The sequence below is a fragment of the Amphibalanus amphitrite genome, unplaced genomic scaffold, assembly GCF_019059575.1.
Source record: "Amphibalanus amphitrite isolate SeventyFive unplaced genomic scaffold, NRLGWU_Aamphi_draft 000116F_arrow, whole genome shotgun sequence".
Taxonomy (NCBI): Eukaryota; Metazoa; Arthropoda; class Thecostraca; order Balanomorpha; family Balanidae; genus Amphibalanus; species Amphibalanus amphitrite.
The window spans coordinates 194449-214446 of NW_024881611.1; the positions used below are offsets into that span (position 1 = coordinate 194449).

Consider the following 19998-nt stretch of genomic DNA (forward strand, 5'->3'; position numbering starts at 1 on the left):
CGTTAATGTTAAGCGCTGTGCAATTTATTACTTAGTTCAGACATAATTCCTGAAAAGTCGTCTATCACTGTGGAGCTGTAGGTATGGGCAAATACGAGCTATGAGTCTGTGAAATCGTAAACAAATTTGATGAAATTGATCGTCTGTGAATTCTGGTGAAATCAATGTGCGCCAACCAGTTTTCTCAGTAATTCAGCTAGCAATTCTCGTGCTATGTTCAAAAAGACGTTTACAGTGAGGGGCAAACTTAGGAAAAACGAACTATAGCAACTGTTTCATTGCAGCAGCAATGCGTAGGTAAATAGCATGGCGGGACGCCAGTGGAATAGACGTGCATTCCTTCTAAATGCCTCTTGTCACCACATAGGCGTTGGACTGGAGCGGACGGCAAAACTGGACGGAACTGGATGGTACTAGACAAGACTGGACGGCAGTCTCTAACTGGAGTGGATGAAGAGCTAGATGATGGGACTGAACTAGACTCGATAGCTGCTTTGGACCGGACTGACAGCAGCACTGGACTGGACTGGATTGGATTGCACTGGACGGCAGTAACTGGTAACGCCCCGGTGAGCTCACCCTGGCCGCCCCACCTGTCGAGTGTCGATACTGGTCACCGCCGGTGTGTGGCGGCGCGGCGCCATTGTCACCACGTAAAGAGGATCGCCGTGCCGCTCCCCCGGCGCCGGTGCGGGGGCCGGGCGGAGTGCGTGTCACCGTTCTGACGGTCATCGACCCGCCCCCGCCCCCGCTCCCGCACCCGCCCATCTGCCTGACGACACGGGGCTTTCCAACCCGACCTCAATGCGCCCCCAGCCGGCTTATGGTGAGCAGGTCAATCATCCGCTCTGTCGTCGATCCTCTTCGTTATCCAGACCTCTAACTGTCCTGACTGCCGTGGTACGGTGGGTCACGGCAGAGCTGTCTCCCTGCCGACTGTCGCGCCTCAGCATCCCGCCGGACCAGCCATCCGGTCCTCAGGAGCTGCTGACGAACGGGCTCTTGGTGTGCCAGGCCACCTTGGCCTCGCCCCGGTCGGCGCCGTGCACAGGCGCCACCTCTACACGGCGCGGTGTCAGCGAGCGCGAGCCCTTCCGCAGCTGGTCGGTTATGGTCGTTCCCACCGTCGTGAAGAAAGCAGAAAAGCGTAACTGGAACACAGGGGACAGAGCGGCGTCAGGGGGCGAGTGCGCGCGCCGGCCGTGAACAGGAACTGAGAAGCAGCGTATCAATGGTGATGATGGTTTGGGGCACCCTTGGCCACAGTCTTTCCATTCAAGGACTTTCACTGGGTGTAGTTAGCTGCTTGATCCAGCAAACAGCAAGTTATATGCGCAATGCGCATATTATGCAATGTCAATTATCTCGAACCCGGGATCCTGGTAGTCGGAAGGCAGCGCCTTGCCGGCATTGTTTCGGAGAAGAAATAACTAATAGCACGCACAGTCGCACAACTTCAGAGGAAATTGTGTTTGTATCCAAATCTTACATGCTACGATGTTATTACACATGTGTCGGTGGCGGCCTGCAAGACAACTTATCATCATTATCAAGGTTCATTTCCATGTTGACAGGCAATTAATTTCGTTATGTCTTCCACTTTACCTATTCCCGCGGTCCACGCAGTATAATTAGTCCCCAGCGGCGTTGCCACGTCAACAAAACTGGCGCCACCGCAGCAGCCTATTACCATGATGATCCGATAATTGTCCTCGCCATAACACAAATTAAAATGGATCTCAATCGAACAGTTTATAGATTGACACTGTCGGCTGTGGGTCGGCTCCTTATTTGGCGGAGCGGTATCGAGCGCCGTCATTTCCCCCGGCACATGCACGGCTGCCGGGCCCGAAATAGCGGCACGGATGGCCGCAGAGGATCGACTGGGTGGCCGCCACGCACCCGCCGCCTGCCGCAGCCCAGACCTCACCTTGACAATGTTGATGCACATGGAGGTGAGCGCCAGCCCGAAGACAAAGTACGCCATCGACGCGGCCATCGTGGCCGAATCCTGCAATGGAAGGCAGTCGGAGTGTTGGTCAAGTGGCGTGGCTTTGAGTGGCGGTCTGCAGGCCGGCTATTAGTAAAGTGATCATGGGGGCACCCGAGTGCCGGGGCGGCGGTCCTCGTTGCAGCGCTGGTGACGCCGGTGACGTCAGCGACATAAAAGGTGATAAGCGGCCACCGAACGATGTGTCAACGTGGATGGTGGGTCAACCGACCGCCGGCTCTGGCCTCTGAGCCTATGAACGGTGTGTGGGCCCGCTGCCCCCCCCCCCCCCCAGCTCTAGGCCTCCGAACGGTCGTCAATGTGGGCCCACTTGATTGCTTAACCCCGATAGGCAAACAAAATGTGGGCCCCCTGGCCGCGAACTCTGCCTGCAAACGGTGCCTAGCACTGCCGCTCCGGCGTGCCAGTCCGTGCTCTACTGCTGATAGGAAGCACAACTGAGGCCGTATGTACGTACCTACCGACAAACAAGGCTATCGCCCGCCAGTGGCCGGAGGCAGGCACGCACAATGATAATAACCCGAGCTGCTACACAACGGACACTGATTATTATATTACGTGCCGCACAAATACCTACCCGACGCCAACTGGCGACGACATTACGCCGTTCTTCGACTGTGAAGACGGCAGACGCCCTGCTTTTTGACAACAGATGATCTCATAACAAAAAAGGCCCAGTTAATAATCAAATAATGAACGGTTTAACTGCATAGTAAAAGGATTGTGGAATGCTACCAACTGCGAGACGACGAATTCCACTATATGTAATAGGTACAGGGAATCTGTCAAAAGACCTCTGAGTGGGCCAACTGGAATATAAACCAGGGAAGTTTTACGACTGCGCGCTTTGGAAGTGGCTCGTTTGGTATTCGCTGGGCCGGAGGGGATGGGGAATACCAGAGGTTAACGTCAGGGGCGGCGTATCAGTGGTCAGTGGTCACGGCCACGGGGAGGTTGGCTGGCATAGGTCAACGTCAGAGGAGGGAGGGGAAAGCAGCGGTCAACGTCAGTAGGTGGGGTATCAGAGGTCAACGTCAAAGGGAGGAATACAAGCGGTCAATGTCAGGAGGGGGAGGGATAGCAGCGGTCACTGGTCACCGCCAGGGGGAAGCAGGGGAAGCAGCGCTCAACGTCAGGGGAGGGAGGGGAAGCAGAGGTCACCGTTAGGGGAAGGGAGGGAAGCAGCGCTCTACATCAGGAAAGGGAGAGGTAGCAGCAGTCATCGTCAATCGCCAGTGACCGTGGGGTGAACCAGCGTTGGGCTGAGGGCCAGTGTTCGCCATGGGCCGGGCCAGCCCAATGGGCCATGGGCTGGGCTGGGCTGGGCTACGGGCTGGGCTGGGCCCTCAAATATGCAGGATCGATGGGCTGTGGATGGGCTGGGCCAAGAACTGTAAAGTGGAGTCAGGGGTTTGCAACTGAGACAAAAACTATAACTACATAGCTTATTACTGTGCAAGACTAAAAGACGAGTTAATAAAGCACGCATGCAATGTGCATTGTGCATGCTGCTCGCAAAAGATTGTTTCTTTGCTTCCTATGGGTACCTGTGTGGTGTCAATAATTTTCAATCCATTCATTTTTGACGGGCTGGGCCGGGCTGGGCTTTGAAGCTTTTACCGTGAATGGGCTCGGGCTGGGCCGGGCTGTGAACCCATGGGCCTGGGCTGGGCTGGACTGGGATTTTGCGGCCCGTGGCGAACACTGCTGAGGGCTTCAGCGGCCAGGCGCAGGGAAACACGGGGTCAGCAGTCCGGAAACATACGGTCGCGATTGCCCGGCCCGTGACTGCGTGCATAGATTGGTTTAGCTCGGTAGCGGTGGCGCCGGACACTCGGGGTCTGCAAATAACCTCACCACCGGGCGAAATTGAGGCCGGCTACCTGGCCGCCTTTGTTCCGCCCGAAACTGGAACTGGGCCCATGAATTACAGGTCTTTGTTTGCAGGCGAATGTGCAGCACGTCAGCACGAGGCATGCAGATCTATTTTAAATTGCACATCAACTTTGTGGCACACATGATAAAGCTGGGTACTTTTTCAGCGGGTGCATACGTTACATTTAATACATTATGTATTATAAAGTAATAATACTTATAAACTTATTTCAATGGTCTAAACCTCAACAAGACCTAAGACCCTAAATTAATAAATAAATTATATTTTACTTCTTTATTGTATTTTCAGTGTCTTGCATTGCATGTTACATAACTGATGGCTCATTTCAAATTATTCGCGTTATTATCATGTCAAAACGCGTGAATGAGTGAATGTTATCATTGACAGGCGCATATAGAGGCGTGTGACGCACTGAGGGTCGCATTGTTCCTTTGATATGTCCGCCAACAGGCTACGAGGAGGTCCAGGAGCCAGTCACGCCTGTGGGCTGCTAAAAGGACCCGTGCGGCACTCGAGGCGGGCGGCTCTGTTGGTCCGGCAATGATAAACGCGGCCACTGTGACCCGGCAATTGGTTGATGGACCATGTTGTGGGAAACAAACACGGTATGAATTATCACGTCACCTTTACCAACACCTCAACACGGTACACATTATCACGTCACCTTTACCAACACTTCGATGGAGGACGAGTGTTTGAACACTCAGCAAATGGACCACTCCCTCCCCTCTGGGTTTCCCGAAATGCTAGGTATTTATTCATATGTGTAACGTTTGCCACAGCCCACAGATCACATAAACCCGTCTCACCCAGGATTACTTTACCACTAGTTTTACACAGGCCGAGCAAAGTGACTGATTGGATTATAATCGGAAGAACGTGTGGAACAACATGCGGATGCCTGAAGTGAAGTGCCAAGTATATGAGTACTCACCGAGATAACATAGTCTCCAAATCCAATAGTAAACATGGAGATAACGACAAAATAGAGTGATTCGAAGTAGTTCCAATCTTCTATTTGCTGGAATATTGCTGCTCCCATTAGAAGGTAACTGAAAACAAGCGCATTGTGGTTAGTTGTGCGTACAGTGGACATAGTTGCATAAAGAAATGTTTGACAGGAAAAGGGTGACAAGAACCGGTCATTTGTGAAATCTGTTCCGTTTCACGTTCGTTTATGCCTACATGTTTTGTGTTTTGAAATTATTGTTATCGGGCATGGATCTTATCGTTCGGTGCTTAGTGTATAGGCACTTTTGGGGAACATTACCTACCCACTTTACTGAAAGATAGGTCCTTGATAGACAATGTAAAATTGAAATTATTCACTGGAGCAGTTTTATCAGTGGAACTTTATCTGAACTATAGCTGAAAATATTCATCATTGGATTGGATACGTCATGGGATCATGTTGATAAATTAAGCATTAATTTTATATTGATTGGTTTGGATAATACCCACTTACCACAGCGCTAATGACAAGGCCACCATTATTGGAAGGTCAAACTGCTCGTCCACCACATAGCTAGGACTGCTGGCTCGAATCTGAAAATACGAGAGAAAAAAAAAATCATAAGTGACTTCCACAATCAAGTTATTATATGATGAAAAACAATAACACTACTTAAACGTTTGTTTTAGTAACTAATTTGCGGTCACAAACATGGGATCTCGACACCGACGATCGGTCGTCACGAGAGATGACGCCGACGATGACCTTCCCGTGCAGGGAAGGGGTCGCTCGGCGCCGGCGGTGACCTCCCAGCTGTATGGAGGCGGGCCGACCCCGGCTCACGCTCGTTTATAATGCAACTGAAATGAGGTCCGGCGGCGGCCTGCCCCCAAATGAGCAGCCGGTCGGTGTCCACGGCTGGAACGTGGTGGGTCTCAGCGCGGTGCCGCCGCCGACCCCGCGGGCTCCGCGACTCCCGGCAACCCGACCACCACAGGCCGGCCCGGCGACCCGACCGGTGACCCTACAACCACAGCTCGTCCCGGCAACCCAGCAGCACACCGCGTGATCACCGCTGCACCGCCTATTATTAGATTCCTGACGGTCTCCACTCGGCTAATGTGCCATGCATTTGTAAAGCACCGCTCTGCTGAATAAGCCACTGGCATGCGATTTCTTTTCACATAAAACGACAGGACGCTTATGTTGGTCCACATAAACGTCACAAAAGCACTACAAATGCTGCTCGGAACACATTCCCACTGGCGGCTTTACCCAAACATCTAATTCGAGAAATGCGCGTCAGCAAATGAAATGTGTTGCCCGGTCTTTACCTCACCCTGGATACGGCTGCATACACAAAACAAACGATGCACCAAACCAATACAATTCTGATCGATCGTCATGTCGCGTGCAATGCAAACATCTCTCTCCCCTCTTTCTTTGCCTCTCCCTCCTGCGTTCTCTCTTTCCCTCTCCCTCCCTCCCTCCCTCCCTCTCCCTCCTTTTCCCTCTCTACTTCCCTTCCTAACACACACCCACCCGGACGGCGGCCGAGACGGCCTGCAGCGAGCGGTTCGGCGAGCGAAGCGTGTCGGCCAGCCGGCTCAGAACGGCCCACATCAGCTTCAGCGAGCGCGTCAGCAGCTTGCCCGAGTCGGAGAGCAGCACCAGGAACAGTGGCGCCCCGATCAGCGCGTACAGCATGGTGATGGCGCGGCCGACCGTGGTGGCCGGCACCATGTGCCCGTAACCTGCCAAAAAGGGACGAGCAGTCAGTGGTGTCGGCATGGGGAGACGTCGGAGCTGCGACAGGAAGCACAGTGGAACGTCAGACGGCAGGGACCACAGCGCGGTGGGACGTCGCCGAATCATTGATGCAAGATATTACCGTCGTTACCATGTTACACTGTGAGACATCGAAGTCAGCAGTTGGAGCAGCGTCAGATCAAGACGTCACCTCCGTGAGCCGCCAACGTCAAACATTAGACAGCAAGCGTCACCCACCACACGGTCAGAAATCGCCCCTGGCCGTCTCTACGCCGTTAGATTTCAGAAGACATCGCAGGCCGAGAGGAGGCAGGTGCCCCCACTCCTGCCTCCTCTCAGTCTTGAAGCTGTTCGAATGAGGTGATCTCCCATATCATTCTATTCGGCAGGTCTTCCTGAGTCAGAGCTGCTTTCCCGTCTCGCGAGCTCAATTTGATCGATAACTATTGACGAACTCCGGATGACCTCGCATTGCCCCACGACTTTGACAGCTCCCATCCCTGACGATTTTCGTTGCTTTCTCATAGTTCCTCGGGACGTGATTGCAATAGAAAGCTGAAAGCTGACAAACCTAACCCTGAACCTAACCTTTAATTATTCCCGGGCAATGCACGTGGCATTGCCGCTGCCTGATCGCTTGGAACAGCGTGAGAGTTCCGGTTAGCACTTTGGTCCACTGGATGTGGTGCTGAACCCAAACCAACCAACCTAACCTTTAATTCAAGCCGGCCTAGTGACTTCGACCACATTTTCAAGTTCAAGTCAGGTCACTGACCTATGACGTCATGCACGGTTAACAAATGTCGCAAGTTTGCAACACCCTCGGTGCCAATAAATTTTCGGCAGCTAAAAATTATAAGGAAGAAGTCCCTCACAACTTGATATTTCGGATTTTTCCTTTCCTACCTAACAGTTACTTGAGGTGAGGTCGTATACACAACCACACTATTATAAATCAATCGATCAATAATGAGCCCGCTATTTTGGCGATTGAAATGATAAAAACCATCACAAGAACCTGGAATCGTGAGACAATACACTCCTTCTGGGGTCCAATGCTGATTTTTCATTGAGGAGCGTGCATGAGGTCACTCAGTTCACTTGATGTCATACGGAGTTTTTCGTTAATGCCTCTCGATCATATTGAGCTTAGAGCTAGCTATTCGGTAAGGCTATCATTGGACACAGCTAGACCTGCTTAATCGAATGTAATGCAATAAGGCCTTCTTTGACCACCTAGTGCTAAGAGCGGCTTTGACCTGACCTTAACCCGCGCCGGGCCGGGGGGGGGTGTTTGAACACACACACACCCCCCTGTAGTTTTTCGCAGATATCTCAAAAACGGCGACGCGGAGCGCCGCCGTTTTTGGCACACCTGTTCGTGCATCTTTCCTGCACATGTTGTGAAAATTTCAGACCCAGGTCACCTTAGGTCAGGTCACCAGGTCACGCCAAGTGACCTCACCTCAGAAAAATAAGAATGCTCGTCATAGCTACACCGATTGATCGATTGCCTTGAAACTTTCAGCGATTGATTAGAGCAACATTATCTATAAAATGTTTGTCTCGGAATTTTGATATCGGTGACCTAAGGTCAGGTCAATTTTGCGGCCTCTCCATTACAAGTCAATGGGAGAAAATTGAAAAGCGTCTGTTTTGCACGAACGCTATTCTAGACACTCTCAAACATCGAGATGTAGGTAAAATTGACACACTGAACCGGAAAATGGCAACTGTGACCCCTCGTTATGTCCCCGAGGTCATCTCAGGTCACGAACAGAATCTAACAGTTTTTCGCTAATAACTTCTGATCACTGAACTCTCTTCTGATAGAGGCGTGCTAGAGCGCTGAAAACGCCTTAGATGTGTTCGGCTTGACGTTGCGGATCGACTGATATGCAACATGACCTTTTCCGGTCAGGTCATGACCTTGACCTGAGGTCAAATTTTCAAGTTGACCTTTCAAGGTCAATTAATTGTTCATTCGACGCGTCTCGACGAGAGGAACACGATGCTGGCAAAAGTAATGTTATGGCTCTTTTGAGTCAAAAGTTATCGCCGAAAAACCGATTTTCGTAAAAACGGCTATTTTTGGAGTTTTTACCCTCTGGAGGCTAAATCGTTGACCTGAGGTCAAATCTGAGAACAATACTCAGAAAGGTCTGTAAAAGGGCTATCGAATGCGCTTTTCTGCGGCGTTATAGCTCTATCGGTTCCCGAGATAGCCGTTGGCAGTTTCCAAAATGCTGAAATAGTCAACATTTTACCTTTGGTGACCTCTGGTGACCTGACGTTTGACCTGACCCAAAAAATGACTGAGTGTTTTCGTCCTTATTTTGGACGTTTTTTCGATTGCCGCTTACCGCGTGTCGCTACGTGGTCCAGGAGCCGAGTTAGAAGGGGGTGTTCAGACACCCCCCCCCCCCCGGCCCGGCGCGGAATCTCAGAGCACCGGTGCTTAACCTGAGGTGCTTAATCCACCCTAAGTTGACCTCACCCAAGCAAAACAAAAAATGTAGCATAAGATGACCCTGATCATGACGAACACAATGGTGCTTAAAATCGCGGCTCGCGACCATTTTTTTTTTTATTCAACAAACAAAACCTCGCTACGCTACCATTGGATCTCAGAAGTGAGTCAGAGGTCACTGGTTCAGACTGGTGTTGGATTCACCCGTGATTGAATCGATTGGATTGAATCAAAGAAAATTTGTTGAATCAAAAAGATTTAATTCACCGCCAGGATTGCTCGATTCACAAGCCAATATTGAATCTGACGAATTGGGAATCAGGGTTGATTGAATCAAACAAATTAACGATTCATGAACTTCAAAAAAAATTGAAGTGAGCGTTAGTTCATTATCAACAAATGTTAACACCACCACCATGTCATGATAAGTGTATGACAACAAAAAGAACACAACAAATACCTACAATAATATATCTGGTATTTGTTATATTTTTTTAATCGAATCGAGAAAAAAAAATGATTAACCCTCGCCCGTAAACGGCGATCTGCCACCTTCGCCCATGCAGGGGTGGGCGGTTGGTGCGACCCCCCCCCCCCTTGGCGTTTGAAAACGGAGCGTCGTAGAGCTTAGCGGAAAAGACCAACGGATTGCTCTCGCCGAGGTCTCGCGATTGGTGGTATATTTTTTGGTCCTAGGTCAACATTTGACCTACTTTTGACCGGTCAAAGGTCAAATTTTCGGAAAAATAGACTTTTTCAACTTTTCGCGGCGATTGCGGCAAAACGGTGGGAGATATCGACTTGAAACCTTCACTATCGTGTTCCCTGATCAATTCTCTATCGTTTGGTATGTATTTCGTTTCCCTAGCTCTAAAAATGGCGCGTTGGGAGCGCCGGAAGTCGGCAAGGTCACAGTCGGCGGCAGAAATTCGAAAAATCAAAATTTAAATTTTTGAAATCTGATTGTATTTTTGGATTTGGGAGGTCCATTTGCTCCCTATAGAAGCTAATATTGCTGCATATTCCCATTGAGGTGACAAGAATTAGCAAAATAGTGGTTCGGGCGCTTTTCAAAAATAGTACCGGACGCTGTTCCTCTTGTGACGTCATAGCTCCGTGACCTGACCTGACCCGGTCAAGTTTCTTATACCATATGATAGCCAATACTTGCCCCAACATGCATGGGAAGTTTCATCACGATCCATCAACAGATTTTCGTACCACCGGCAGGAAACCTCGGGCGTTGGCACTCAGTTTGTGAAAATCCGGCCGGAGGCTGTTCCCTTTGTGACGTCATAACTCCGTGACCTGACATGACCCGGTCAAATTTTTTTATCAAAAGATGCGCAAGGTTTGCCCCATAAGGTACCCAAAATTTGGCGGCGCTGCGCGCCGCCGTTTTTGCACTACCTATTTCCGAAAAGCCTCAGGGGGGGGTTGCACCAACCCCCCCCCTACATGGGCGAGGGTTAAGGCTTTTTGGCTAAATTAAACGTGAATCATTCCTTTTTGTTTTTTGATTCTCTGAATCAAAAGGAATCAATTCACTAATTTTTTTAAAGGAATCAAACGGTGATTGAATCAGAAAAAAATCAAATGAATCAATGATTGAATCGATCCAAAAAAGGTGAATCAATAACCAGTCTGCGCTGGTTGTCGTTGACCTGAGACCTTAGAATTGGGTAATAGTCGCTGCGTCGCCTAACTTAGATCGCGAGTATACCATTTCTATCAAAGGGCGAAATCGGGGCGAAACGGCGAGGGGTTCTAAATCTACCCCCCTCCCTCGAAAACCGAAAGGTCCCGCAAGGGTAAAGGCGCTTTCAACCCTCCTTCCCCCCCCCCCCCCGAAAACCGATGGTCCGGCGAGGGTAAAGGCGCATTTAACCGCACATGACTAAGGCATTCTACTGGCCCCCTATCGTTTTCTGTAATTTCCTCTAAACTGCTTATGAAGTTTAGACCCACCCGGGGGTCTAAACTTCGGCCGAGGGGGGTGGGTGCCGCTCCGATCCCCATAGATTTTTTCGCGATAGCGCGGAAAAATACAGGAGATAGAGATCTGAAACTTTGTATACCTGACCTTCATTCAAGTTGGATCTTGTGACCTCAACGCTGTTTCAGTTCGCGTCAGGTCATGACAATGCTTCATATGACCTATGACGTCATAAGTGAACCTCTGCATGGTCCTAAAATGTCGCAACTTCGCAACGCCCTCAGTGCCATAGGAGCTTTCACAGGAAGATGAAACTTACAGGACCTAGTTAGTATCCTCCAGAGTTTTCACAGCTTATATATCTCGCATTTTTTCAGAGAGGTTAGGTTGGTCACCACTCACCATTATAAGTCAATTGGGAAATGTGGAAAATGCTATTTTAGCGCCGGGAATGATCTAATCCTAGTTCAAGCACATGGAATCGTGGTTTCCTGCACGACTTGTAAGTCCAATGCTTCATTTGTCCACCGTTGACCTTGGGTGACATCATTTATGACATCACTGGGGTCATAGAACTTTTTTGTCAATAACTCCCGATCGAATTGAGCTAGCGAGTCGGGAAAGCCACCAATGGACTCGGGAAGACCTGTCCCTGTCGAATCGAATGATTTGCAATATGACCTCCTTAAACTAACTTCGTAACCTGAGAGGCTCTGACCTGACCTTGACCTGAGATTAACACCTTAAGTTGACCTCACCCAAACAAAAACTACACCATTCGACACGCCTCAGTAAGATAATAAACACGACGGTGTCCTTTTCGCGGCTCTGCGACGACTTTTGGTGAAGTTATTTACCAAATACCAACCCGTGCCTTGGGGCACTTGACCTAACCTCAGAGGTCACCGGTTTACCTGAGACCTTAATTAAAATTTGGTGGTAATCCCTACCAATCAATTGCTACTAATCAATCGTTACACCCGGCGCATACGCTTTTTTCGCGAGACCTTAGCTCAATTAGGGGCGAAGCGGCGAAGGGGTCGTAACGACCCCCTTTCGGCCGGGGTGTATGTAGAAAACCAATAGGTCCGGCCCCTCGCCGGACCTATCGGTTTATTTCTTCACAAACCACGGCCTCCGCGGTAGAACCCACCGTTTGGGCCATTACAAGACGCAGCGGCTGGAAGTTACCCGATTTTTAAAGCCTAAGATCAACATGTGAACTCTAAGTCAAGTGCCCTTAAGTGCGGGTTCGGTTTTTTGTGAATAACTTCGCCAGAAATAGTCATAAAGCCGCGACTTTGGCGCCATCGTGTTTGCCATGCTCGGGCGCATCTTGCTTTGATGAGGTAAGCTTTGGGTGTTGACCTCAGGTTCACTGGCGGATCCAGACTTGCGTTTTGGGGGGGGGGGGGGGCCAACTCGTGCAAGGAGCCAAACCTAGGGTACCCCCAAATCCTGTTTTCTCATCGGATTTAGGCCACTTATTTTTCGTCACAGCCCTGAAACGATAATTTTTTTAAACTAAAAAAAAAAATAGAGAGAGAAATGGTAGCCCACTCAACCCGTGCCTTAATATTACTTTGAAAACACTTCAAATTGCTTTTATCGACCACCGCTCCGGGTCGGTGCTTGGCGCAGCCTTCGCGGGCTGGGAGGTGTCGGTTGAACCTCTCTGCCGTTCCTCGAACCTCGTAACATGATACGAAGGCATCAAAACTACTTCGTAAATGTTCAAATGGTTGCTAAATGCTAAATTCAAAATCAGCTAAACGAAACTATCCTAGAAACATGTTAAACTCGGAAAAGTGCACCGAGGTCATCAAAGGTCAATGACCTGACTTGACCCTAAGGTGACATTGACACCCACCACAATGGTTGGGACCAACATCATTTCACATGTTTGAGCGTTTTAAACCACGAAAAGACTGTAAACGAGCGGATAATGTGAGCCGACATACGCGGAATCGCGATTCCGGCCAAACATGGCCTCAAACATGGCCAAACATATGGTGCGTTCGGAGAGGCACATTCCACGTGGAATCCGTGGAATACTCCATGCGCGCGGAACATTCCCGGAGATTGGCCGTTCAGAGAGATACGCCTCCGAACGCGGCACGGGGAATATTCCAGGGGACGGTGAATATTCCATGCTCTCCGAACGCACGGATAGTCTCGAGAAATAGGCCACAGGTCAAAGGTCACTTGGGTCAGGGTCATGAAATTTTCAGACTTTGTCAACATGAGGGTGCTGAAATTTCGTCGCGATCGGATTCATGATAACTTACACGATAACTTCACGCGTCGATCGAGAGGTAAAGTATGCAATAAGAACTTCTTGGGTGAAGACGAGACCAACACTCAAGCTCACATATTTTTAATGATACGGTAGTTTCTACCTACTACGCTACTTTCTCACATTCATATTTCTTAAGTGTTTTTGGGGGCCAAAATACATGTTGCCCCCTTTCAGGCTTGGGGGCATGACCCCGTGGCCCCCCTGGATCCGCTAGGCCGAAACTAACTAGGCCGTTTTCAAACGGTCTGATATTTCAGGTCATGGTTTGCAAACGGCCGGTGTTTTCAGGCTGTTTCATATGCCCTGACTGGGCCAGGCCGTTTGCAAACGGACAATTTTCATACGGCCTGTAACATAGATTCATATTTCACCATCTGTCGCAGCATCAAATGCTGATGTGGTGCACTCAAAAGCCGGAATTGGTCCTTGGATGCCGTAAGGACCCTTTTAAGAAATAAGTGACCCGACTGACCCCTTAGAGATTGGCCTGAGCTCTGACCGAAATAAGTCTTTTACCGTTTCACGGGAAGGGACAAAAAGGTCCCTGATATGCTTCTTGTACAATTACCAAACAAAACAAGCTTTTCAACGCCAACTCAGTGAGTGTTCCTAAAAAAATTATTGCGCATATTCCGTGAATGAAAAATTGCCGGGTCATGTCATGTCAGGCTGCCAGAGCAAGTTTATTAACTTGACAGTTCAATCGATATGTATGCAATAAGACCTTCTCGGGTGACGACAAGACATGACGACACTTTATGAAGGGAGCTAGTAAACCCGGTGGTTTCTCCATAGGCACGGGAACCGGGGCAGTGGGGACAGCTTGCCCACCCCCCAACTATGGGGCCGTGGGGGCGGTGCCCCCACAACTTTCAGACGGAATACCCCATTTTTTGCAAATGTTTTCTTTTTTTGTTGAAAAAAGCCAAGGGATGAAAAATAAGTGGCCCAAAACCGGTGAGAAAACTAGATTCGGGGGGACCCTAGGTTGATCTCTGTTATGGTGTGCCCCCCCCCCCCAGTCTGAAAGTAGTTCCCGCACCCCTGAGTTTCTCTACGCTATTGAATCACGCCGGTGATTCTAACTTTTAGGTATCTACTACGCAACCTTCTCACATTAATTTTTCTTCAAGCGTTTTGGGAGGGGGGCCAAAAGATATGTTGGCCCCCCTTTCAGGCTTTTGGGGGGCCATGGCCCCGGTGGCCCCCTCCCTGAATCCACCAGTGGGGGGCGGTGCCACCACAACTTTCAGACGGAATACCGCCCTTTTTGCAAATGTTTTCTTTTTTTGTTGAAAAAGCCAAGAGATGAAAAATAAGTGGCCTAAAACCGGTGAGAAACTAGATTTGGGGGGACCCTAGGTTGATCTCTATTATGGTGTGCCCCCCCCCCCAGTCTGAAAGTAGTTCCCGCACCCCTGACTTTCTCTACGCTATTGAATCACGCTGCTGATTCTAGTAGGTATCTACTACGCAACCATCTCACATTAATTTTTCTTCAAGCGTTTTGGGGGGGGGGGCAAAAGATATGTTGGCCCCCCCTTTCAGGCTTTTGGGGGGGGGCCATGGCCCCGGTGGCCCCCCCCCCTGGATCCGCCAGTGCTCAGGTTAAGGTAATGTCAAAGCCACTTAAGTCACTCAGTTGGTCGAATGAGATCATGTTGCATATTATTCGGTTCGGGAGGTCTTTCTGAGTTCATTGTTGGTTCATGGAGGATTCCGAAGAGCTTGGCAACGTCATATGTGATGTCACTCAAGGTCAACATGGCATTTCCCGGCATTAGGTATATCTCAGAAACTAATTGCTATACGATAAAGCCATTTTAGAGGATCATGGCAGGCATGTGTGAGAATAAATCGATCGCATTTTCAACCCTTAAAAGCTTAAGACGAAAAAGATCTAGCCGGAAATTTACTTAATTTTATAGGGGCAAAACCTGCCGTTAAAAGCTGCGAGACCTGTACCTGACCGCAGGTGACCTTTATGAGTAACCTGAGATATAGAGTTGTGACTTACAGGGCTGCGGAGTCGGAGTCGGAGTCGGAGTCATCGAAAATCTGTCGAGTCCGCAGCCCTGCCAGGTGTGCGGAGTCGGAGTCGGGAGTTGGAGTCGATCGGAGTCGACATTTCTGCCCGGAGTCGGAGTAGGAGTCGGAGCTGGTTTTTGAAAGCCGGAGTCGGAGTCGGAGTCGGAGTCGCTGGAAATCCATCGACTCCGCAGCCCTGGACTGACTTACGAGCGCTAGAGAGGTATCTAGTATCTACGGTCATATTAGTTTCATCTAATTGCAAAAGATGCTCTGGTACTTGACGTTATGTCAAGTACCAGAGCTCTGGTATGACATACCTCTGGTATGACGTTAGGTCAGTGGCCTGACCTGGAAATTCGGTTGGGGTCAGAACATACAGCTTGAATCACATGTCAGGTATGCCAATTTCAGCTATTGCCTACGCGTTTCAAGTAATCGCGAAGAAAGTCTTCAAGGTGGTGGTCCTCTCCCCCCACCCTCCTTCCCAAAAAGAGAATTCAATTGCTTTAGCTTTTAAGGTGACCAAATAATTAATACACTGAAAGCAATGCTAGTTCGTGCCTTTTTGTAGCTCTTCTAGGTTGAAATGTAGGTATGTAAATTAGCGTGCGTTGCATTTTACAAGAAATTTTAACTATGGGTAAATTATGTAAGTTACCTAATACTTATGCTACAAACCACTTTTCATTAACACGGCTCTATAGCCGAATGTGATTTCCGAAACGTTAAAGGGACCCTCCCACCTTCAAAAAAGTTTATGAATTGGCATGAAAGTGATGTCGCTCGGTTCAGAAAGAGCGAAAACGAATATCTACCAAATTTCACCGAAAAATATTCACCGGTTCTCAAGATATTAGACTTTTACTTTTGTTTACTTTTTTGGGATCTCCGCTGTTTCTAGCGACTTTATTTTAGAAGTGCGGCGTTTGCGGCAGATGTTGCGCGCAAATAGCATATACCACCGCGTGCTACAAAACGTTTTAGTCAAACATTTAAAAATCGTTAAATATCTGCGCTGACGTCACACATTCAGAGGGGTATTCCTAAGCATTAGCCCCTCTGAATCAAAATGCTGCAATTTTGAAATTCAATATTTCCGATTTAAGGCATTTCTCGATGTTGTGAGTGCCGAAACCGGTAATTATGAGCCAGGGACCCCATTTTGGCTATCTCAACTCAAATCTAATGTTAGGTGGGAGGGTCCCTTTAACACGTGGACGTGGTTTATAAATAGATCGTTGTGAATAAATAGTGATTATTCCTTCGGTGATGGTAATCACCGCCATAATTTGCCTTATTAAGAACGAATGATATGATTTATCATCTACCACACAGGTGCCATCATTTATGCAGTTATCATCGAACGCCGCTGTAGGTATGTTGTGTATATTCTTACCTAGATAAGTACCACTTACTGCGCAAATCCTTAGCATTCGATCGTTCATTATTTCATAATTAATCCTAGAATTCATTGACAGAATTAACCGTCGAGGTAAAGGCCGCCCCACACTGGACCTCGCATGCGGGTTGCGAGTTTGCGGGTTTTGAGTTTGCGGGCACAATACTAATTCATAGAGTGATTAGACCGTTCTTTATTGCAACTTCATGAATGCAGTGAAGCCGGTACACCTTCAGAAAATTACACATAGTCGCAATACCAGCGCAACGAACCAAAATTCGGCTCCAACGAAAAACCCGCAAACCTCGCAGAACTCGCAGACCTCGCAGCGAGTGCAATCGAAAGTTGACTAAAAATCAACTATTGGAATGCGATGCAAGGTCGTTCGCAAGCTAAAAACATGCAGACTCGCCTGTTAGATGGTAGTGTGGGTCACTCAGCTTAGATTGTATGATTTGAACAGTTGAATAAACCCGAAAACCCAAAAACTCGCAACCCGCATGCGAGTTCCAGTGTGGGGCGGCCTCAAGGCTCGGCTGGACAGGTACCTGGCGGATAGATTTCCGAACTCCGAACGCATGCACTCTAATTCGGCTGGGCCACGTAGTGATTGTAGACACAGGCTTAAATTCTCAAAGTTAGACATTTTGTTAGAAATTGATGCATGTTTCGTGAACCTACAGTGTGGTGAAAAGAATAATCGATAGCTGAAGCACTTTTGCTAACCTAATGGTTAGATTTTGAGGGTCGTAACCTATGTTAAACTCTGTTGGTTAAACGGCTAGGAGTGATGAGGAATGATTTTTGCCTTCTTTTCCACGCCTCAAGGGCCTTGTTGTGTCATACATATGTCAGTGTGCGAGTTTCCAATGGATCAGAGGCGTCCCGAACCTGGGCTGGGATCTGTACTGCGTCAAATTGTTTAACGCTTCCCACTGCGTATAGGTCAACAAGGTCCCATATTTACTGGCGGTTTGAAGGAAAGTTACTACGGTCTATGGGCTACCGATTGATGTGCTTTTAATCGCAAATTTTCCTATTTGTACATATATTTAAGCATAGGCGGCGGAACGGGGAGGGCACCGTGCCCCCGTGCCCCCTTTGATTTGGGCATTTCAACATTAGCCCATGGGCGTTGCATGGAAAGAATGGGACCGAAAGTCGGCAGTGTCCCCCCCCTCCCCCTCCCTTAATTGAAGGTGTTCCGCCGCTACTGTATTTAAGAACTGTTGTGCAAATGTTCTTTCGACCTGACCCGTAAAGGACTTTAGGTCATGGCATGACCTATAGGTGTCAAAGTGATAATGGCAAAGTAGTTCCAGGTCCTTGCGAATCGTTTGGTGCCGGTATGGTGCACTCTTCACTGCACTGGGTGGGCCACAATCTGCTTTGCGAAGTTGATGTCGTGAACTTAGTTCAGCACGGTAGGTTAAGCGGCGAGGCATGACGCGAGGCATGAATGGTTCGGGTCACCTATTCCTCCATTCCATTTCCGGCTGTGTTGTTTTCAAGTTTTAAGTGGATCCGAGGCGTTCCAAACCTGGGTGGAATCCGGGCCGAAAAGGGGGTTTATTCACCGACATACGTGATATCGACGTTTTGGACTCTGTCTTTAGAAATAACTTGTTTTGGTAAAATAGGGAAAAATAAATTTGGAAAAATATTTGGCGGCGTTCAAACATTCTTCCTAGCGGTTCTGATTCAATGGTAGGTAAAGTGTTAAACATATATGTCAAAATAGAAATTACAGCAAGAACTTTAAAAAAATCGCTCTCGGCCGCACCGTCTCCTCTACCACCTACAAGATCTCTGCATGAGTGTATAGTGCACCTGACAGCGTCGTTAGAACATTTAAGTCATGACTCATGGGCCTTACCTATAGTGGTGATGATGGTGCCGCTGTAGAACCAGCCCGACCAAAAGTCCCACTGGGGACTGGTACGGTAAAAGCCCCGTTTCACCATGGCTACTAGGTCCGTCTCGAACTGCACCACGCGCTCTGTGACGTGCGCGTTGAGCGCGCCGCGCAGCTGTCCGAGCAGCCGGCCGCACTCGGCCGACACCGGCTCGCCCTCCTCGGACGCGTTGTGGCACGACAAGTTGGCGAGCAGCTGCTCCATGATATCGTCCACCACGCCCTGGCGCAGCGCCGCCGAGCGCTCAACACTCTCGCGGTCCAGCGGGCCCTCGATCGCCTGGAACATGAACGAGCCCAGCACGCAGTAGGCGAAGATGATGCCGAACAGGATGGTGGTGGTGACCCAGCGGCGCGACAGGCCCGTGGCGCCCGTCAGCAGCCAGCGCTCCTGCTGCGCGGCGGCCGCCTTCTCTGCCCCGGCCGAGAGCGGCGCGCCGCGGCTGGGCGGCGGCCGGCCGCGCTCGCCGCGCTCCTGGTCGCGGTGCTGGCCATCGTCCGCCGCCGGCTGGCCGGCCGCGTCCAGTCCGGCGGCGGGCGGCGGATCGACACGCAGCAGCTCACTGACCACGGTCACACGCACGCCGTCGGCGTACATGAGCCCCGCTCCGGCCGGCGGCGTGACGGCGACTCGAGTGGAGTGACCGCCGCCGCCGCCGCCGCCGCCGACGGAGGCGACCGCAGTGAGACCTGCCACCGACTCCGGCACGGCGAGCGCTGCGGCGGGGCCATCGACCGGCATCACGGCGGACGTCACCTCAGCCCTACTTCCCAAACGGACAATGCGGCCGAGGAATGGATAGAAATGGCAAATTGATCGACATTGGTCTTCAATCAAGGGTAAAGCAAGGGTGCATCTTATCGGATAAATTACCTACTTCTTTGGGAATTCTGGTAACGTGACCTTAAACTTAAACCGTCTAAATTATCAAAAGAAATTGGACATTGTAAATGTACACTGACTGACGGCTCACAAGCTATCGAAAGGCATTGATGATTGCGGTTGCGTCCTGAGAGACGAGTTAGTCTAGGCATGTGCGTGTGGGGGCCCCCCCCCCACACGCACATGCCTAGACTAACTCGTCTCTCAGGAATAAAATGTGCGTGGGAGTTAAAATAAGTGTCGCCTGATTGACGTGGATCATGACGCGTCCATGTGCAGCCGCCAGCCATCCATGCGCGCTGCGGTCCATTTTTTTTTTTTAATGGCCTCCGATTTCATCATGTGATCATACGGGCCCTTTGCGGACGCTGTTGATTGATGCAGTTTAATTAAATCGCGCATGACTGGGGTATTTTCCATAACGCGGCTGACTGG

At 49.7% G+C, this 19998-nt stretch overlaps 1 protein-coding gene across 1 annotated transcript; it reads right to left on the reverse strand.

Moving 5' to 3' along the window:
* Positions 1-937: 937 nt before the first annotated feature.
* On the reverse strand, positions 938-19422 carry LOC122381248 (potassium channel subfamily K member 15-like). The gene is made up of 7 exons (XM_043365210.1): positions 19249-19422; positions 18642-19188; positions 6403-6614; positions 5374-5453; positions 4843-4960; positions 1931-2011; positions 938-1151 (listed from the first exon to the last, which is right to left on the reverse strand). Exons 1-7 carry the CDS (start codon positions 19420-19422, stop codon positions 978-980), a joined length of 1386 nt encoding a protein of 461 aa, XP_043221145.1. The 3' UTR covers positions 938-977.
* Between the last annotated feature and the right edge of the window lie 576 nt (positions 19423-19998).